We start from the raw sequence: 18,884 nt of genomic DNA on the forward strand, positions 1-18,884 counted from the left end.
GGCCCAGGGCCCGGCTTCCCTGGCTTCCCCCCCACCCTCTCGTCGGCCCTGTTTAGCCAGTCCGCTCTTGCTGGGGGGCCCGAAAAAATTTTTTCACCGGGGCCCGAACCCACTCTCAGCAGCCCTGCTTGCACCTCCCCTATTCGGGGGGGGGGAGGGGCAGTTCTTCCCCTGGTGTGGATCAGAGCTGTCCTAATTTGTACCCTTAGCTGGAATAGCCCCTATGGACCTTGCATAAGTGGTAAACTGCCAAGGTGCAGGATTGCCCTGGCCATGTGACTTCCCTGCCCCAGTCTGCTCCCTACATGACCCCAGCCTACTGTAGAATGCCCCAGGCACCAGAGGCGCCTGAGGCGGGCTCTGCACTTGTCCCTGTGAGTGGGTGTTTAGCATTACTGTCCCTATTTGCACTGGCTAAGCTGGTGCCTATCAGCCTCAGCACAGAGGTCAGCTCCCCCCTTTGCTTCAAACCAGCCAGACTTCAGAAGCATGCATTTCAAACACCATAATCTGAACCCTCATGTGACAAGAGTTTGCTGTCCCCAGCACGCTTGCTGCCAGAAATAGATGCTGTGACACTGGGGCCAGACTTGCAGAATCTGTCTGTGGGCATCGCTGGTAAATCACAGGGACCAGTGATGGAAAAGACCTACTAGGCCATGTAGTCCAGCTCTGCTAGTCCAGCATATTCACAAGCCATGAGAGGGGACAGGACTGGAGCACACAGTGCTCCAACAATTCGCTCATTGGCCTTATAGCTCCTGGGAGGCAGGGCATTGCTAAGCAGCAGATGTTAGAGCAGCCCTTGGACTGTTCTAACTGTTGGCAGGGGCTAGGTCAGCCACTGGCCAGACCCAAGAGCAGGGCAGGAAGAAAAGGACTCAAAGTCATCTCTTTGGTGGCTGCTAGTTCAGCTCAGGCCTGGCTGGGGCTTGAGCCCTATGTCTCCATGTTACAGGTCTGCGTGAGGACAGGGTTGTATAGAGGTAAGATCATATTGTTCAAGTCCATCTGAGAGGCAGAACGATCGTGTTGGCAGAGCACTATTGCCAGCATCTAACTGTCATACAATAGCTGCTCCTCACTGCCCCAGCACCTGCCAGCAGAAAACACACACAAAAACCTCCCATCCGCATTTAGGTTCAACCTATTGGCAACCTCTGGTGGCCATAGTGCAAAACTGCAGGCAGGGGTTAGCTGAATCAAACAGCTTTTGAAATACGTTTATTACACTAGATTAACAAACATGAATCTGAATGTGTGTCGTAATCCTGTTGATGAGAGCCCAGAGACATTTACTCAGCAGAAACAATAAAGCCCCTCACTGAACTCAGTCAGCTCTTTTGATTCACAGCATAATGCTGCTTATCATCTCTTTGGGGGGGTTTCACTGTACATCAAGCCTTGAATACACAGTAGCTATAGTTCGCTTGTTTCTCGTGTTTAGCTTTAGGCTGCCAAAGTTTTATAGACATCACTTTCTTGAAATGAATGTACAAAGGTGGAATACACTTATTTTTCAGCCAGAGACTGTCTCTTCACTTTTATCTTATGACTTTACCCTGATCAGCCCTGATAAAAATATATGACACCGTTTCATAGCAGCAGCTCAGTTGTAACCCTGCTAGGAGTGGCAGAGTTTGGATCAGTCCTGTAGAATACGAGAGCATTTTTTAAATAAAGGAGGAGGTGCCATCCGGGTTCCAGTGACAAATGCGTAATAGAGGGACTTCTCCTCACTCTCTTCTGGCCCATCTATTTATTAAACATTTGCTACTGATTAACAAGAGGTGTTCTGTAGCCTACAGGATAGCACACTGGGCTGGGACTCAGGAGACCTTGGCTCTATTGCTGGCTCTGACACTGACCTGCTGAGTGACTTTGGGCACATCACGTCACTACTCTGTGCCTCAGTTTCCCCATCTGTAAAATGGGGATAACTATAGTGACCTCCCTTGTAAAGCGCTTTGAGTTCTATGGAGGAAATGTGCTTGATATTATTATTTCCCCCTCATTTGATTCCAGGCATCATCCTCTCCTGTAGCATGGAGAAAATAGTTTGTTTCTGTTACCTTCAGGTCTGGATCTCTCTCTTGCACCGCCGTACTGGCTGGGCTGTACACTGAAGATTTGATTCCTTACCATGGTTTTGCAACTGGATGCAAAGTTCCGTGCCTGTCCTCCACTAGAAAGCGAGCAAAGGAGCCCACGCTGCTGCCGCCTGGGTAATCTAGTCCCTTTGATAGTCCAAACCCAGGCGCTATTCAAACTGTGTTTCTATGGGCAATGGGTAAAAAATTAGCCCACTACTTCTCTGCATGCCCTGTGAAAGTTCACCTGTGACTCTGACCTCTTTAGTGCTGTCCTCTGTTGAATTTGTCAGTGCACGTGCCGGGGGCATGCACAGTGGTGATGGGCAGTACTGCATGGGCAGGGATGCTCAGTCCTTGCCTTGGAAATGAGGCCCTGACATTGAGGGGTTCTCACTGCCTGGCTTCCTCTGTAGCACTAACATACTGTCACGAAAGAATGTTGCCAATGACATTTCTCAGCAAGTGCCTGAGATTCCCATCTGAACCCCATGAGCTCATTGAGACCCAGCTGGTTCCTACACCCACAGCCATTACTACAAACGCATCTAACCTAAACATTTATTTATATTGCAGCAGGAAAGGGGCTGTGTTATAAATAACCACATTCTATTCTCTGTTTTCCAGCAGGCACGCATTGGAATCTGCAATGATTTCTCATGTCTGGAGCCCCCTCTAGTGGAAATATAGAGCTTAACTGCCGGTAGGAATTACAAGGAAACATTTAAGAGCCAAGATAGGGAAGGTTCGGTGCAGGTTCTGTGCAGCTGGCATGAATGTTCTCCGTTCCTTCACAGGAGACCAGGGTAAGAAAAATGCCCTCTGGGCTTTCAGTTTCATATTTCTACGAGGTTCTTGTGTAACAAAACACTTGCACACACACAAAAAATCCCTCCCACAGATTTGATACCATGCTGCTTAATTCCATAACAGCCACACAACGCATGCACACTAATCACTACAAAGGACATTTTGCTATCAGTCTCGAGCTCCCTCCCTCCCTTCCCTGGCTGTTGGAAAGTAGCTCCATTTTCCTGCCTTTAAGTAGCATGGACTCATTGGGTACAGAGGCTAAGCTGCAACCAATTCCTTCCCATGGAAGAGTGCCTCCCTGAGCTGAAAACTTGCCAGCATGGCTGGGCCTCTCCCAGGAGGCGACATGGCTGCAGGGCTATATGCCATGGATGGAAGCCCCTGGCGAGGAGCACATCTCTGCATAAAGAGAAGGTTAAAAAAATACTGATTTTACAGCCTTTGTTAACATCAAGATTCATCAGGCACCATCAAATTGGGCCGGAGCTAATCATAGAATCATAGGACTGGAAGGGACCTTGAGAGGACATCTAGTCCAGTCCCCTGCACTTATAGCAGGACTAAGTATTATCTAGATCATCTTTGACAGGTGTTTGTCTAACCTGCTCTTAATAATCTCCAATGACTGAGATTCCACAACCTCCCTAGGCAATTTATTCCAGTGCCTAATCACTCTGACAGTTAGGAAGTTTTTCTTAATGTCCGACCTAAACCTCCCTTGCTGCAGTTTAAGCCCGTTGCTTCTTGTCCTACCCGCAGAGGGTAAGGAGAACCCTGGGGACTCCTGGTTGAGAACCGCCACTCTAGATGCCACAATAGGACAAATAATGATAACATCGCTAAGTGCAAAACAAAACAAAAGCTATTGAGCAGAGTGCCTCAGAATGATCCCATATCGGGGACCAGACATGGCTACCCTCTGCCAGACCCTCAACTTCCCTTAGGAATTACGAGGTCACTTCCTTGGTTTGATGGCACTATATCTGCTTGTATACTATTATTTGTTATTTGTATTACTCGAGTGCTTAGGAGCCCTAGTCAGAGACCAGGACCCCACTGTGTTAGGCAGTGTACAAACAGAGCAAAAAGACAATCCAGGGGGCAAAGAGTTTACAGTCCACGTAGAAGACAAGAGACAGCAAACGGCTAAAGATAGACATGGGTAGGAGACTCCACTGTGTAACCTTCCTGTGGGAATTGTTTTTCCTCAGAGGTTTCTCTGACACTGGGGACGGCTATCCGTGAGCTGCGCTGTTGGACAAACAGTACTTTAACCCTGCTCCTGAGTAAACACACAGAGAAATGTTCTCTTGCCTTTATGTCGGGCCCATGCCTGCTCTTTGCTGTCGTTGTCAGCTCCTGGTGGGGCAGCTCAGAGTTGCCCAAGATGCGGTTCCTCCTCCGCCTGCTCACCTTGGCTCTGCTCTGCTGCCTTTCCCTCTTGTGGTGGGGGCATTTTCTCAGGAGTCACCCTTCCCAGAGAAGAGGTAATGTTTGCCTGTTCACGGTGATGCAGGACAGGTCAGAAAAGCTTTGAACATTATTTTCTATTGTCCTTTAAACACCCCAGTCTGCCCAGTTTGGTGGTGACTGAAATTCGTTACCAGCTGGCAGCTCTTTTATGGCTCTTGTGAAATGAACTGGTGGTTTCCTGTCCAGTTCTCAGTGGACCAATGTCCACATCATGAAAGACATCCCCACAACTGGCACTATTGGCCCCCTTGTCATAAGCAGAGATGCCAAGGACTGACTAGGCCACAGAGACTGAACTACCCCCTTCCAGCCCTGTGCCTCAGGAGCCTGATTCTTTGCTGCACTCCTCCTTGTACAGTCATTTATACCAGTGCATGGTGAGAGCAGTGTGGGGATTAAACACTAGCATTCCTGTGGGGTCACATTGAAAACCCACTTTGCACTGGGGTAGATGACTGCACACAGTGGAGAAGGGTGGAGGATCAGGCTCTGTAGCTTCCGGTCACATGGAGGAATATTGGTGGGACTGTGCGAGAGGGTGGGGGGAAGGTTGCACTTCTTCTGTACTTCATACCTGATCAGTGGATGAAGAGATGAATTCTTTCTTCCAGAGCTCTCAGTCCAGCACTAAATTCGGCAGACACCATCCGTTTGAAATGTAGTCAGTCAAAAGAAGTTACAAGTAATTCCAGACACCAGTTGTGTCCCTGAATCCCTTGCTCCCTGTCTTTCCAATGGGCCTTTCCTAGTTTTAATGTGTTTTCACTTCCCTGTTGCTGAATGAAAGATCCGCCCAAACAACAGTAGAAATGGGCAAACTATCCAACTACCCAGGGGAAACTGACTATCCCCTAAGAGCTGCCAGATGCATATAGGAACAACTGATAAAATAGAGACTAAGTCTTTTTCTCTAATCTCTTTTAGCTAGGATAGACATATGAGTAGGGCTACTGGTTTGGGGGGCGGTTATTAATGTCATTGTTCAGGCTTTATTATTAGCAATTTTCGAGTTGTATGTAGCTATCCAAAAATCAGGGGGGACTGAGGCTTTCTCTTTGTATCTACTATAATGAGTAATGTATATTGTAGACATTATGTGTAGTATATACCGTAATGAGTAATCTCTTTGTAATGTTCCCTAGTGTGCTTTAACATAGTATTGTTACTGTTTCAAACAGCACTATGTCAAATCGCAGTCGGAAACCTTTACTGCACAACAGCAGAGTCTACATGAGCCAAATAATACACAATGCATTCATGTGCTGTAGAAATACACCCCCGAGGTTCTTATTATTGCTCTGTGTAGATAAAAGTAACCATTTCTGGTGTTTTTCCAGTGTTTATTGGATAAACACCAATTTCTTCCTTTTTTAAAATTAGATGTGTTTTATCAATGCTTATCAGTTAAAACTGAAAATCAGTAGCCTTCCATATGGGTTACCTGTAACAATAGTAAGGAAAACATACCTAGCACTCCAACATTAGTGTGAGTTTTAAGCTGACAGAGTCCCCTTCATTTTAGAAATCAAATTAGAAAAAGTAAGGAGTGAAATTAAAATTTGCCAAATTAAAAGCAATCATCACAAAAAAGGACTGGGCAGTTGCTTTTTTAAAAAAAATGATTGCGGTAATATTTTCAAACATGCCTAAGTGACTTAGGAGCTTAAGTCATTTGGGGGGGAATTTAGGAGCCTAAGTTCTTTTGTTTTTTAATGACAAGCTCCTAAGCCACTTTCGGAAATGCTACCCCTAGTCTTTAATTAATATCTCATGATTTAACATACCGTTGATAGCTCCTGAGTCCATAATGTGTTCTGATATTAATCATCAACTCAAAAGAGGCTATCAGGGGGTGAGTATGTTCTAACTCACAAATCAATTTACCATTCCTATGGTTTTTATAATGTGTCTTACTATTTTTGCTAGTTATTAAACCCAGCTCAACTAAAACCTGGAATCCTTACACAGGCAAAACTTCTTTAGGCCAAATCCGGATTGTTACTCATGTTGACACTTAAGATAGGCTAAGAAAGATTTTAAAGCTTGCCTCGGAGCAGGATTCTCATGATGCTTTGCAGGTAAGATAAAGATGTCTAATGAGGTATAGAGTTTTCTTCTTCAAGCTTACGTCTACCCAGCTCTGTAAGCGTCTACATTAAAATGTCTCTTCCGCCAATGTAAGTCACCCACTAGCCAACTTTATAACGCTTAAGTCAATGTAGTTAGGTCGATTCAGTGTCTGTGGAGACACTGTGTTGCTTACATTGCCTGTCCCACACCATAGTGTAGAATCCTGCAGCACTGGTATGGGTGGAGAATGTTGCCCTAGGTTTCCTTATGTAGCTGTCTTGTGGGAATAATGCCCAGTATCCAAATGCTGTTTTGCAGGTGATCTGGAAGCAGACATGAAGGATGATTTACCTTTGACATTTGACACCCTCCTCTATGTTCAACAGCTCAGGAAAAAGACACTGAGGTCCTTCTGCAGCAAAACTGCTAAAGTCACCAAGCTTCCAGCCAGCCAGCAACAAGCAGCCGAGGTGCTTTCAAGGATCGCAGTGAGCACCAAGCTGGATTTCCTGTATTGCCAAGTACCAGCAATTGGGCTGGAAATCTGGGAATGGCTTTTGGAGGTGCTAGAGGAGAAAGCAGATGTGACACTGGAGGTGCCAGTTCGCCAGCCCCAGCAGCGTGGTCTACAGAAGCGACTCAGTGAGTACAACCTGACAGCAATGGAGGCTATGCTGAGATCCTACACCAAAGTGCTGTTCGTCAGGGACCCTTTCCAGAGACTCATCTCGGCTTACATGCAGAGAATGGCAGATGGCCTAACTTTCAAAGAGTTCATCCAGAGCATTTTAAACAGGGGACCCCAGAATGCCAGCATGGAGTGGAAGCCACTGGTCAGCCTGTGCCGGCCATGCCTCATCCAGTATGACTACGTGATGATGTTTGGCTTCCTCAACAGGGAGGTGCATCACCTAATGCGTCGCATGGGGCTGCCAATGGATGTCCACCTGCCCGAGTTCACAGACTCGCAGATCCGGAGCACTTATAGCTGGCTATCAGAGCAGTTACTCAGCGAGCTGTCACTCAAAGAAAGGAGGCAGCTGGCTCACTTCTATCGCTGGGACTTTGCTGCCTTCCGGTTTTCTAGCAGTTTGCTTTGGGACCTCCCCAGTACTGAAGGGAGCAAGTAATTAGGAGAACAGTTACAGAGAGTAGCCATCCAATGACAGTCCTCAAATATGTTAAGGACTGTTATAAAGAAGGTGGTGATCAATTGTTCTCCCTGTCCACTGAAGGCAGGTCAAGAAGTGATGGGCTTAGTCTGCAGGGAAGGAGATTTAGGTTAAATATTAGGAAAAGCTTTCTAACAATAAAGGTAGTTAATGTCTGGAATAGGCTTCCAAAGGAGGGTGTGGAACCCCCATCATTGGAGGTTTTTAAAAACAGGTTGGACAAACACCTGTGAGGGATGATCTAGGTTTACTTGGTCCTGCCTTAGCGCAGGGGGCTGGACTTGATGACCTCTCGAGGTCCCTTCCAGCTCTACATTTCTATGATTCTGTTATTCTAAAAGCAAATGCTTCACAATTCAAGCTAATCACCAGCTGGAGTCAGGAAAAACCCTCCCTCCATGGTACAGTGCTGTACAGTTGTCCAAGCGCATCACGCAGGGCCGCACCTTCCAAAGATGACTCTAGTACAGACCACTGTCAGAGACAGGATACCGAACTAGACTGATCATTGCCCTGTGTTTAAATACTGCAGTGACGGGGGCTCTAGAAATGCATAGGACAGATAGATAGGTGTATTTTGATGTAGCACTTCCTATGATTCTTGAGGACTTTTTCCATGAGAAAGCCCATTAAGGACAAGACAATTTTGAGAAAAAACAGTATTTCACGGAGCAGGTTTGCTTAGAGACCACAACAAAGCACAGGCAGTCGCATCTCCATCAACATCATTCCTTCAGCAATTTTCTGTGCCCCAGTGGAGCCCTGAATACCCCCCCATTTCATTTCCCAGATTCTACCCACCTTTGGGGTTGGAAGCATCTCCCTTTACAGCCTGTAATCATATCCCTACCATACACACATGTCCCAACAAGAAGGGAGCCTACAAAATAAGCAAAACAACTTGTTCTACAAGAGAAAAAAATAGAGGCAACATTTGAACTGTGAGGCCCTCTGTGGGGAAATGCTGACCGTGTTTCCATTCCTGGCATGTCCTGAAGAAGGCCTTGCACTAACCATAGCTTTGCTCTATCTGTTCTACCATTTCTAGTTTCCATTTTCATAGGCTCATATCCCTGCTGCTGCATTGGCCAACAGAGCTGGCTGGCCCAGAGAGATATGCTCCTTTAGGTGGCACAGTGGCTGCTCTCCCTAGGAACTCTGGGAAGCATTGTGCGTCCTTTCATGGTTCTGGGCTTAATGGGCAAAATCTCAGCGAGTAGGATCTGTAAGCGCTCACCATTTCACTTTGCTAGGTTACAGATATGTTGTGCAGATGAACTACAGTTATTGATATATTACTGTATATTCTGTCTTGTCTCAGCCAACTTGACATGACATGTTGAGATGAATAAAGTATCAGCGCTTACCTTAATAAATGCTTTTCATAACAACACAGCTAAGTGGTTACTATAAACCTCTCTCTGCATAATGTGCACTTCTTGAGTGAATATGAAAAGCAATGGTTCTTAGGGAGAGGCTTTAAAAGAGTGTGACCTCTCTCCAAGAGTCCTGGAGTGCAGGTTACCATATGGTGCTAGAGCTACATGGATATTTATGCTCATTATTGTCTGGAAAACTGGAAAAGTCAATGGGATATTGTGTAGTTTAATTAATAAATGTGTCAACCACTGAGCTTTTGAAATGGACAGTGCTATTGAAGCACAAAACAGTGAGGCAGTGTGGCCCAATGGATAGGGCACAGGCCTGGTACTCAGGAGACCTGATTACTATTCCTAGCTCTGCCTCTGACGTGCTGGATGACTGTGCTTCTGTTTCTCATCTGTGAAATGGGGATAATCATACTGACTCCTTTGTAGAGTGCTTTGAGATCTATTGTTGAAAAGTGCTATATATGAGCTTGGTATTACTAAAATGTCATTACAAATCTGTTAAAATGTCCATTATTAATGCACTAACTTCTAGAATAACATTTATAAATGTTTATTTTGTGATAATGTCCAGTTAATGCAGAATTTCATACACATTCATGTGACAAAGGTACCGACAACAACAGTGCTAATTAAAAGAATATATGCAGTGTTGTTGTGGCTGGGTCAGTCCCAGGGTATCAGTGCAAATATTTGTAATAAAAAATGGCAATATAAAGTGAGCACTGCACACTTTGTATTCTATGTTGTAATAGAAATCAATATATTTGAAAATGTAGAAAAACATCCAAAAATATTTAATACATTTCAATTGGTATACTGTTGTTTAACAGTGTGATTAATCACGATGAATTTTTTTAATTGTGATTAATTTTTTTGAGTTAATCACGAGTTAACTGCAATTAATCAACAGCCCTAGTAAATTTCCTTTTTTTCAGACATGAGAGCCTGAGACATACCAGGGTACAGTCCAAACTAATGTGTGGCTGTGTCACCCCTGCCCTGGAACTTTGGGTGCCTTACAATGCCTTGCTGATAGCTCCCACTTGGGCCACTCGTAAACAGCCTTCCAGCATGAAAGCCACACCCTGAGTATCTCTGAGCAACTACAGCCTGGCAGCCGCGCTTGGATTACACTCTGGTTCTCGCCAGCCTGGGTTACATTGCAGGTGACCCCAACACACCCTCAGTCTTAGATTTGTATGTCGTGTACTGACCAGCCCTCTCCTGCAAGTTACATTAAGTCTGTTATTTCTTTAAAAGGAATAATATGTCAACTTATTATTTCAAACAGTTATTTAGACACTTCAATTTTAAACACACTGGATCAGATAAAACAATGAAACAAGTCTATTAACTATAAAGAAAGATATTTTAAGTGAATACAAAATTTTAAGTGCGACATAAAAGTCAGAAATGGTTACAAGAAAAATAAAGATAAAATGCAACTCGTACCTAACTTAACAAACTATATTAAATTCAAAGCAAAGTTTTCTCACCACATGCCTTCAACAGTCTTACTTGCCAAACCACTAAGGTCAGGACCCCTCTTCCCAGAGTTCAACAAATGCTTCCTTTGTTGCTTCGGGTACAGTGAATGTGATGGGCAAGGAGAGAGATCGGAGTGTTTTGGAGTGTTTGTCCCTTGTTTTTATAGTTTCAGTCCCTCTCTGGGAAAACATTTCCAGCTGGGTACCAGGAGACAAAAAGTCTATGTGGAAGGATGTTCTTGCTGCTTTTTCCTCACCTATTTAAGCTTCCTTTGTTTCCCCTTCTTGCTTACTGTTTATTGATCAAATGCAAATTAAGTAGAGTACACATTTCTTTGTTTAAGACAGGCCTGTTTGCCAATCTCAGTTTGGAACGTGTTAATAACACTATACAGCGGAATCTTATAGCTTCACACATAATGTTGCCATACTTATTTTAGCAGGATGATACTGATCAGCAAATTATGAGTTTTCAAATAATACTTATAAGGCATATTTTGTACAAAAATTATTACAATAGGGAGTAGTGTCTGAACACAGGGCAATATTCTCTCACCCAGCCATAATGTTTTGAGCTGAATTTTAGATATAAGTATTTTAAAATGTCTAGCCTAGAAACTTGGTAAACTGGGTGCAAGCAAACAATATGCATTTTGATATACATAAATGTAAATGTATATATCTAGGAACAAAGAATGTAGGATATAGTTACAGAATGGGCAATTCTATTCTGGGAAGCAGTGACCCTGAAAAAGATTTGGGGGTCATGGTGGATAATCAGCTAAACACGGGCTCCCAACATGGCGTTGTGGCCAAAAAAGCTAATGCCATCCTGGGATTCATAAACAGGGAAATCTTGTGTAGGAGTAGAGAGGTTATTTTACCTCTGTATTTGGCACTGGTGTGACTGCTACTAGAATACGATGTCCAGTTCTGGCGCCCACAATTCAAAAAGATTGTTGATAAATTGGAAATGGTTCAGAGAACAGCCACAGGAATGATTAGAAAACATGCCTTATAGTGATAAGCGCAATGAACTCAATTTATTTAGCTTAACAAAGAGAAGTTAAGGGTGACTTGATTACAGTCTGTAAGTACCTACATCGGGAACAAATATTTAGTAATGGGCTCTGCGATCTAGCAGAGAAAGGTAAAACACAATCCAATGGCTGGAAATTAAAGCTAGACAAATTCAGACTGGAAATAAGGCATACATTCTTGACAGAAAGGATAATTAACCATTGGAACGAACAATTTACCAAAGGTCATGGTGGATTTTCCATCACTGACAATTTTTAAATCAAGATTGGATGTTTTTCTAAAAGCGCTGCTCTATAAATCATTTTGGGAAGTTCTATGGCCTCTGTTATACAGGAAGTCAGATTAGATTATCACAATGGTCTTTTCTGGCTTTGGAATCTATGAATCAATCAGTGCAGCCATTTAAATGTCATAAAACAGAGGCCAAAATCCAACCAGATATAAGTGAGCAACACTCCATTTAAGTCAACAAAGTAATATCTGCTTACACCAGTTCTGGTTAGCGACTTCAAAGTGCAAAAAGGAAAAAAGGCCATTTTGACTGGATTTAGCACATCCAAGTCCTCCCCAGTTTTACACATCTCAGAGTTTTATAATCATACTTAACAAAAATAAATGCTTTTACAAACAAGCTTGTTGTAATCATTTCTCTGATTCTTGCAGCAAACTTAAATGAACCTTGTAAGATTTTCAATTACACAGACAGCAAAGCCATCAATTTACTCTTCATTTACATTTTCATCCCAGCAATAACCTGCGATGAATACCCTTTCCTCATGGAATTGATGATTCAACAATTGGATTATAGAGCTTCATGAATCAATGGATGAGACGCATGAATACAGATTGGTTTTCTGCTACAGAGTTTTTCTTTTTGGTCCCCTGGGGTAAAACCAGCTTCATGAACAGCCCTTGTTCCTTAAACTTCCCTTTTATACCCTCACAGACCATGGCTTAAAGGTCCCTGATTTGGCAGATGGACACTGTAAAAAATGAACACAAAAAGTTAAATTAACTGATGGCAGCAACAAATTGGAGGCATACACTGAATTCTTAATGCAGGCAGACTGACCAGATTGTTACCATTTGTGGTAGGTGGGCTTCGTACTGTTAAATATCTAAGCTTAGAATCCCCATCAGACAGAATACAGGATCTGTACCACATGTAACTAGCAATGAGAGAACTGCAACAGTTCTGGTTCAGAGGCCGGATGACAAATATGCTGGGCATAATCCTGGTATCCTTACACAGAGCTAGATGCTGCTCATCTCATTCACAAGACAAGTAGTAAGGCATGAGCAAGGCAAGAAGGCTTTGGCCCATAGTCTTTGCCCTTAACTACAATGGGGTTTATATTTGAGTAATGACCGATGCCCCAGTCTTGCAACTGACTGCACATAGACAGATGCCTGCACAGACTCAGAAATAAGGGTGAGGAGCACCATGGAGATGCCAATGAATCATTTAATCTGTGCCTTTGCATTACAGTAAACTGGAGTCCCTGGGAGTTGCCCTATTCGCATTGGTTAGTAGAGCCTGGGAGCAAGCTAAAGTTGAGACAGTGTTGCAATTTGTTCTAGCCTGAGCCCGTTTTATTAATTAGATTGGAGAGAGAGCTGTGCAGAGAGCTGGCTTCTAAATTTGTTAGAATGCTGTTTTGAGCTCTGTTACTCTGAGAAAACTCTCTCTGTGTAATAAAAGCAGTGTATTCTTCTGAGAAGGAAATCCAAGTGGCTGCTTTAGGATTCTTCAGTACACAGTAAGAATTTCCTCTCAACCATATAATGCAGATAAATAGAAGGAAGAGTTTATGGGAGCCTTTCCCCCACTCTCCAGGTTCAGCACATGCAATATGGTCTAATAACAAGAGCTCTTCTTCAGGCCTGGGAAACGTAATCCCAGTGTCACAGCAAAATGAAAGATGGAAAAGATAGTTCAGCATAAGTAGTTAGCACACACTGTAAAAGGGACCATTCAAAGCAGAGTGGCCCGTTAACACCTCTGCAGTTATAGGACAAAAGGGGGTTAATGGGTTACAGATCGTTGTAATAAGCCATAAATCCAGTGTCTCTGTTCAGTCCATGATTAGAGCAGTTACTCACTAAGAGAAGTCGGTTCAGTAAAGCACTGGAATGGGTTACCTAGGGAGGTGGTGGAATCTCCTTCCTTAGAGGTTTTTAAGGTCAGGCTTGACCAGGGCTGGCTCCAGCATTTCTGCCGCCCCAAGCAAAAAATTTTATTTTGTGGGTGAGGGGTATCCTGAATTAGGTCCATAATGTCCATTTAACATACAGAAGTCACAATACCACATTGTATGGAGGCCCTTCTTGTAGAGGAAGCTCTCCATAAGTGGCTGATGTTTGGATTTGCATCTCTCTTTTAATAGCATCAAACCGCTGGACACAATAGAAAGCCGCTATCTCTACTAAATGTCCGAATCTGATCACATGATCTGCCCCACAATGACTCATCTACAACCTGGGATGGGATAGTGTTGTTGAATCGGATCATGGAACATTATGAAGCCAAGAGAGCCTAAATACTGTACCAATTTGGTGAACATGTCGACGCAGGCATTGCGGATCCTCTCCGGGGTGGCAGGGCTGTCTAGTCTGAATGGCTCTGTCAGGCCAGATTCTGCCCTTGCAGCGAAGATGGCATCTTTAATGGCATAAAACACAGAGGCAGACAGGAACAGGGGAGGCTCACCCACAGCCTGGACAGACAGAACACACGAGAGAATCAGACTGACCCCAAACAGACTCATCATAGTCTGGATTGTGGGTCTATTGGAGGGGAGGAGCTAGCAGAGGTCATTAGCTGTTCAGCTTACTCTTGACTTCCTTCTTTTGTAGGGCCTCGAGCTCCTTTCCTGCTAACAGCATGAGTACATGATCATGATTAACATTAATAGACAAAAAATACCCTTACTGATTTGCAAGCACGTTTCCCTGGGGCCAGGGAGAAGGCGATGAGTGGGGAGACAGACAAGGTATAAACAAATATTTAGATAATGATGTTCTGGGGTCTCTTTGTGTGCCCCCTTGAACTGACAGTAAACTGGACACTCTTTGATCCTGTGCTAGGGTCATACTGTTCAGTCCTAACAATATGACCAGCTAAAGAGAACAGAGACAATCTGCAATGGCAACAGCTGAAGAACATTTACAATACATTATTAACCCCTTATGGTGAGGGACCTGGCAACCCCGAAGGAAAAACAGCACTCTGCAACCAATGGGGAAAAAAGATGATGGAATTATAACAAATCTGTGGGAGTAACACTTTTGTAAATCTGTAGCTTGACAGTGGTTTCTGTGCTGCGTACCACAATTGCTCAGAGCTTTCAGAACAACAGGACGAATAGAACTCAGAACACCTGCGCCGAAAGCACAGGCTACTTGAGCTAAAGAAGAATCTTTATTAGTGTTAGCAGTATAGGGTCTAGGACACAAATGAGCAGTTCAGATGCTCTCTGGTACAGGGCAGCGGTGATAATGTATTAGCCGTTTCATCATTAAATCTTTTAATATGGGTATTATCATTCATATTAACAATTACTGGTAGAAGGAATGCAAACAAACCGATTATAAGATGAACAGCTAATCAAAATGCTCTGATCTCTTCAAAGCCAGATACATCATTAACCTCCTCATTACTGTAAATGTGGTCTCTTTGCACAACACTGTTATCAAGTACAGCTTCCACGGAAATAAGGATTAGTAGAGGGCATGCGGATGCCAGGAGGATACCTTGGATGAATAAATCGCTTTGCTGTTGGGACAGTCCCGGAGAAGAGAGACACAGAACTCTGTTGGGATGTCTCCAAACGCTGGGATCTTGTACATTCCAGGCCCTCGGGTATACAAGTCTCCTTCAGGGGAATAGCGTAACTCCTCCATGGTAAAGAGCCCAAGGCCTTGGATAAATGCTCCCTCTACCTACAAAAGAAAGAAAGACTAGGTCACGTTCTTCTTTGGGCTCCTTCACACAAAAAGGCAATGATCAGTCCAAATGGGACTGTCCTGGCCAAATCCCCACGTGGATAATTACATTCTGTGTCCTAACATTCCACTTGCATTTTTAATTGGATATGGTATTCTCCTTCTGTCCCTGCCCTATACTTGCTGGGTACTGTGGCTGTGCCCACCCAAGAAGTGGCTGCATTTCAGTGGTGGGTGGAGCAATTCCGCTATATCACAAATTGATACGTGTAAAGTGATTTGGAATCTTTTGGGATAAAAAATACTATATGTAGTAAATGTAAGATACCATGTTTCTTATGCAGTAAATAAAAATCAACACCCATAAACGGCAAGCTAGTGATTTCTTCATAGAAGTTGTTACTGCAGGCCTACATCCAAATTTAACCCTTTAGTGAATCCAATGGTAATTCAAAGATTTAGTGCAAAGACATCCTAGAAGCTGAAGGTGACAAAAGATTTCTTTGAAAACAAATGATTTTACTTATGTATTTCAAAATAAAACCTCCCACTTGCTACACACTGCATATTCCTGCATCATCAGCACAAGCAGAGATACTTGTATATATTTGCCCATTTCTCTGGGTATCTCTGTGGCGGTTTGCACACAGTAGCAATCAGGTAGGGGTGAAATTCCCTCAGCCATTGCTTAGACACTATAATGATGGGAGCTATAGAATAAACTAAAGTAGGTTGGGTCAACAGAGGGCAAATTTTTCACAAGCATCTAAGTCTCATTGAAAGTCAATGGGACTTAGGCTTCTAAATCCCTTAGGTGTTTGTGGAAAAATTTGCCAGAGAGACTAGAGAGATGAGATAGCAAATACTCTAGAAGAACAGGCTCTGAATGCAAACGGGTAATCATAAATTCACAACAACTCATTCCAAAGAAAAGGTTAGAAGAAGGGAGAAAAAAGAGCTGCTTGTTGAAACACTAGAACTGTCTTTTAGGGGCAAGTCCCACTCTCTGTGCCAACCCTGAACACCAGTACGTGGAGATTTGATGCAGGGGTGTAAAATCCCTGCATGTCTTGTGCTCCCTTCTTCCCACAGGCTCCATATATTTGTGGATCTATCAGCCATGTCCCCTGGGCATCTATCACCTGTCCCCTAGCTTGCTCTACCCCCAAATCCTCCTTGTGTGGCAATACAGAAGGAGGCTCTTTGGAGCAGGCTTCAGTTATCCTGCCCCCTTCTTATGCATTCAAGGCCCAGCATGACTGTGGAGACAGTAAGTAGGATTTTCCCCATCGGGATTTTTGTTCCACAGACAGACTTCACTCTAAGTAGAGATTTCATTCTAACCAGGATAACAACCTGTACCTGGTGATGCATGGGGATCACTTGAGACTTTCATCCCACTTCATTATAAATGGAGTTTCACTCTATCCCAGCCCACTCTCCGTGGGAGAATACCATGGCATTCAGTAGGGCAGCGTGTGCAAACTTCAAGTCATTCAGCCTCCAGAATAAGGAAAAATCCCAAACTCATTACTAAGGCTAAGATTTTGTCACAGATATTTTTAGTAAAAGTCACGGACAGGTCATGGGCAATAAAGAAAAATTCATGGAAGCCTGTGACCTGTCCCTGACTTTTACTAAAAATATTCATCACAAAATGAGGAGCAGCTAGGCAGCTGCGGGGGCCTGGCTGAGAGCTCTGGGAGCCCTCACCACCCATGGGGGCTTGGTGCTCCAGGGTTCCCCCCTCGCCCCCGGTTCTGAGCTGAGAGGTACCCCCACCAACAGAGGCTGGGAGCTGCGGGGTCCCCCTCACCCACAGCTGCTTGGAGCTTCCAGCGCCCATGGTGGCAAGGAGCTACGGGGGTCCCCTGCCTCCCGCGACAGCCAGAAGCTGCATGGTGCCCCCTGCTACCTGTGGAGGCCAGGAGCTCCAGGGTCCCCCACCACCTGGGAGCTCTGGGGGTCCCCTGCCGGCACCGGCAGCTGGGAGCTGCAGGATACCCACGCCACCTCAGAGCTTGGGGCCCCCACTGCCTTGGGTGGTGGGCATACCCTGCAGCTACTGGCCACCCCGGGCAGTGATGGGACTCTGCAGCTCCCAGCCACCTGCGGGCTGATGTCATGGAGGTCTTCAGAAGTCACGGATTCCATGACTTCCATGACCTCTGTGATAAAATTGTAGCCTTACTCATTACTGCTAGTTACTGAAAAGTGTTACTGTCGCTTGTTACTGTACAGAAGACAGAGGAAAACACAGTCCCTGCTCAGGGAGCTCACAAGCTAAACTATTAATCTAGGTTTTAATACAGCTCCCAGCACCACTTGGGTATCTGAGCACCTTGGGCACTGATCCTGCAATCCTTACTGATGTAAGTACTCTTTACTCACACAAAACACTCCCATTGACTTTGACTGGACTACACACTGGGGTAAAAACTGCAGGATTGGGGCTTAAATTAGCCATCATACATTGCAGACACAAAACATGCCAGATGAGGATCCAATCTTAAAGCAGTGCAAATCTTCTCTTCCCCCCAAACCCAGTATGTTCGCTTTCTCTGAGTTCATTCCTCACTTGGGCTGAGGTGTAGAAAAAAACATCAGTGTGGTGATAACTGAAGGCCACATAGGAGTCTTAATAAACAATACCAAACAAGAGGATATTCCTCTCCCCCCCCCCCCACAACCCTGGGTCTATTCCTTCTCCAATTTTGGCAGTCGGTTATTTCTCATCAGCCAGCCCAATATGCTTCTCTGTTTAAACCTGCAGTGCTATGTTTGCAAAGATATGGCCCATAGAGAGAAGAACAGGAGAGGTTATCTAGAAATGGCCCACAGCAGCATAATTTCCTGACCAAACAAAATGAGGTTGAATCGGTGACAGTAACACTTACCTGTCCTATATCTATGGCTGGGTTCAGGCTGGTGCCAACATCCATTACTACGTCTGCGCGAAGGTTCTGAAAGTTACCGGAAGTAAAGAATAAATAAGCAGAGAGAATAACTGATCATTGGGTCACTTTGACTTTATACTTTTTAGTTAATATATCCAATACTGTCCACATTTTGGCCAGCGTTTCTGTTTTCACACATATATGTGTATGGTATATAAGGACTTCTCACTCCCCATGGGTCATATGTTAAACAAAGCTGATTGTTGTCTTTAAACTTAATATTGAGCCTGAAACCAAATTCAGCCCTGGGGTAACTCAAATGAAGGCAATCAGTTTTTCTCAGAGATCTGTTTGACCCATTATCCAGGTTGCCAGTGATCAGTGCTTTGTATCTGAACACAACAAATGAAATCAATGTCATGTTCAGGCAAGCATTTTTTAATAAAAATTTCCCAGCCCTACTTTTAATGAGTAACTCAATTCTCTAATCTTTTACTGCTGCTTT

The 18,884-nt window shown here is 44.1% G+C and overlaps 2 protein-coding genes across 2 annotated transcripts in view; one reads left to right on the plus strand and one right to left on the minus strand.

The window, feature by feature from the left end:
- Nucleotides 1-4,218: 4,218 nt before the first annotated feature.
- Nucleotides 4,219-7,685, plus strand: LOC112104454 (carbohydrate sulfotransferase 9-like). Its single transcript, XM_024196767.1, has 2 exons — nt 4,219-4,390; nt 6,765-7,685. Exons 1-2 carry the CDS (start codon nt 4,222-4,224, stop codon nt 7,574-7,576), a joined length of 981 nt encoding a protein of 326 aa, XP_024052535.1. The 5' UTR covers nt 4,219-4,221; the 3' UTR covers nt 7,577-7,685.
- A 4,176-nt stretch (nt 7,686-11,861) lies between these two features.
- Nucleotides 11,862-18,884, minus strand: part of XDH (xanthine dehydrogenase) — a 75,161-nt gene continuing 68,138 nt past the window's right edge. Inside the window, exons 34-37 of the mRNA XM_024196766.1 lie at nt 18,380-18,445; nt 15,291-15,479; nt 14,087-14,254; nt 11,862-12,520 (exon numbers count right to left, since the gene is read on the minus strand). Coding sequence (XP_024052534.1) covers nt 12,470-12,520; nt 14,087-14,254; nt 15,291-15,479; nt 18,380-18,445 — 474 coding nt within the window. The 3' untranslated portion in view covers nt 11,862-12,469. The remainder of the gene's footprint in view (nt 12,521-14,086; nt 14,255-15,290; nt 15,480-18,379; nt 18,446-18,884) is intronic.

This window comes from Terrapene carolina, unplaced genomic scaffold (assembly GCF_002925995.2).
Source record: "Terrapene carolina triunguis isolate 2854851 unplaced genomic scaffold, T_m_triunguis-2.0 Scaffold406, whole genome shotgun sequence".
In the NCBI taxonomy this organism is placed as follows: Eukaryota; Metazoa; Chordata; order Testudines; family Emydidae; genus Terrapene; species Terrapene triunguis.

What these genes read in the sequence shown, in the direction of transcription:
- LOC112104454 (XM_024196767.1), top strand. Translation starts at nt 4,222, where the DNA reads ATGTCGGGCCCATGCCTGCTCTTTGCTGTCGTTGTCAGCTCCTGGTGG. An exon ending in TCACCCTTCCCAGAGAAGAG is followed by an intron (nt 4,391 to 6,764) that starts GTAATGTTTGCC and finishes GCTGTTTTGCAG; the next exon opens with GTGATCTGGAAGCAGACATG.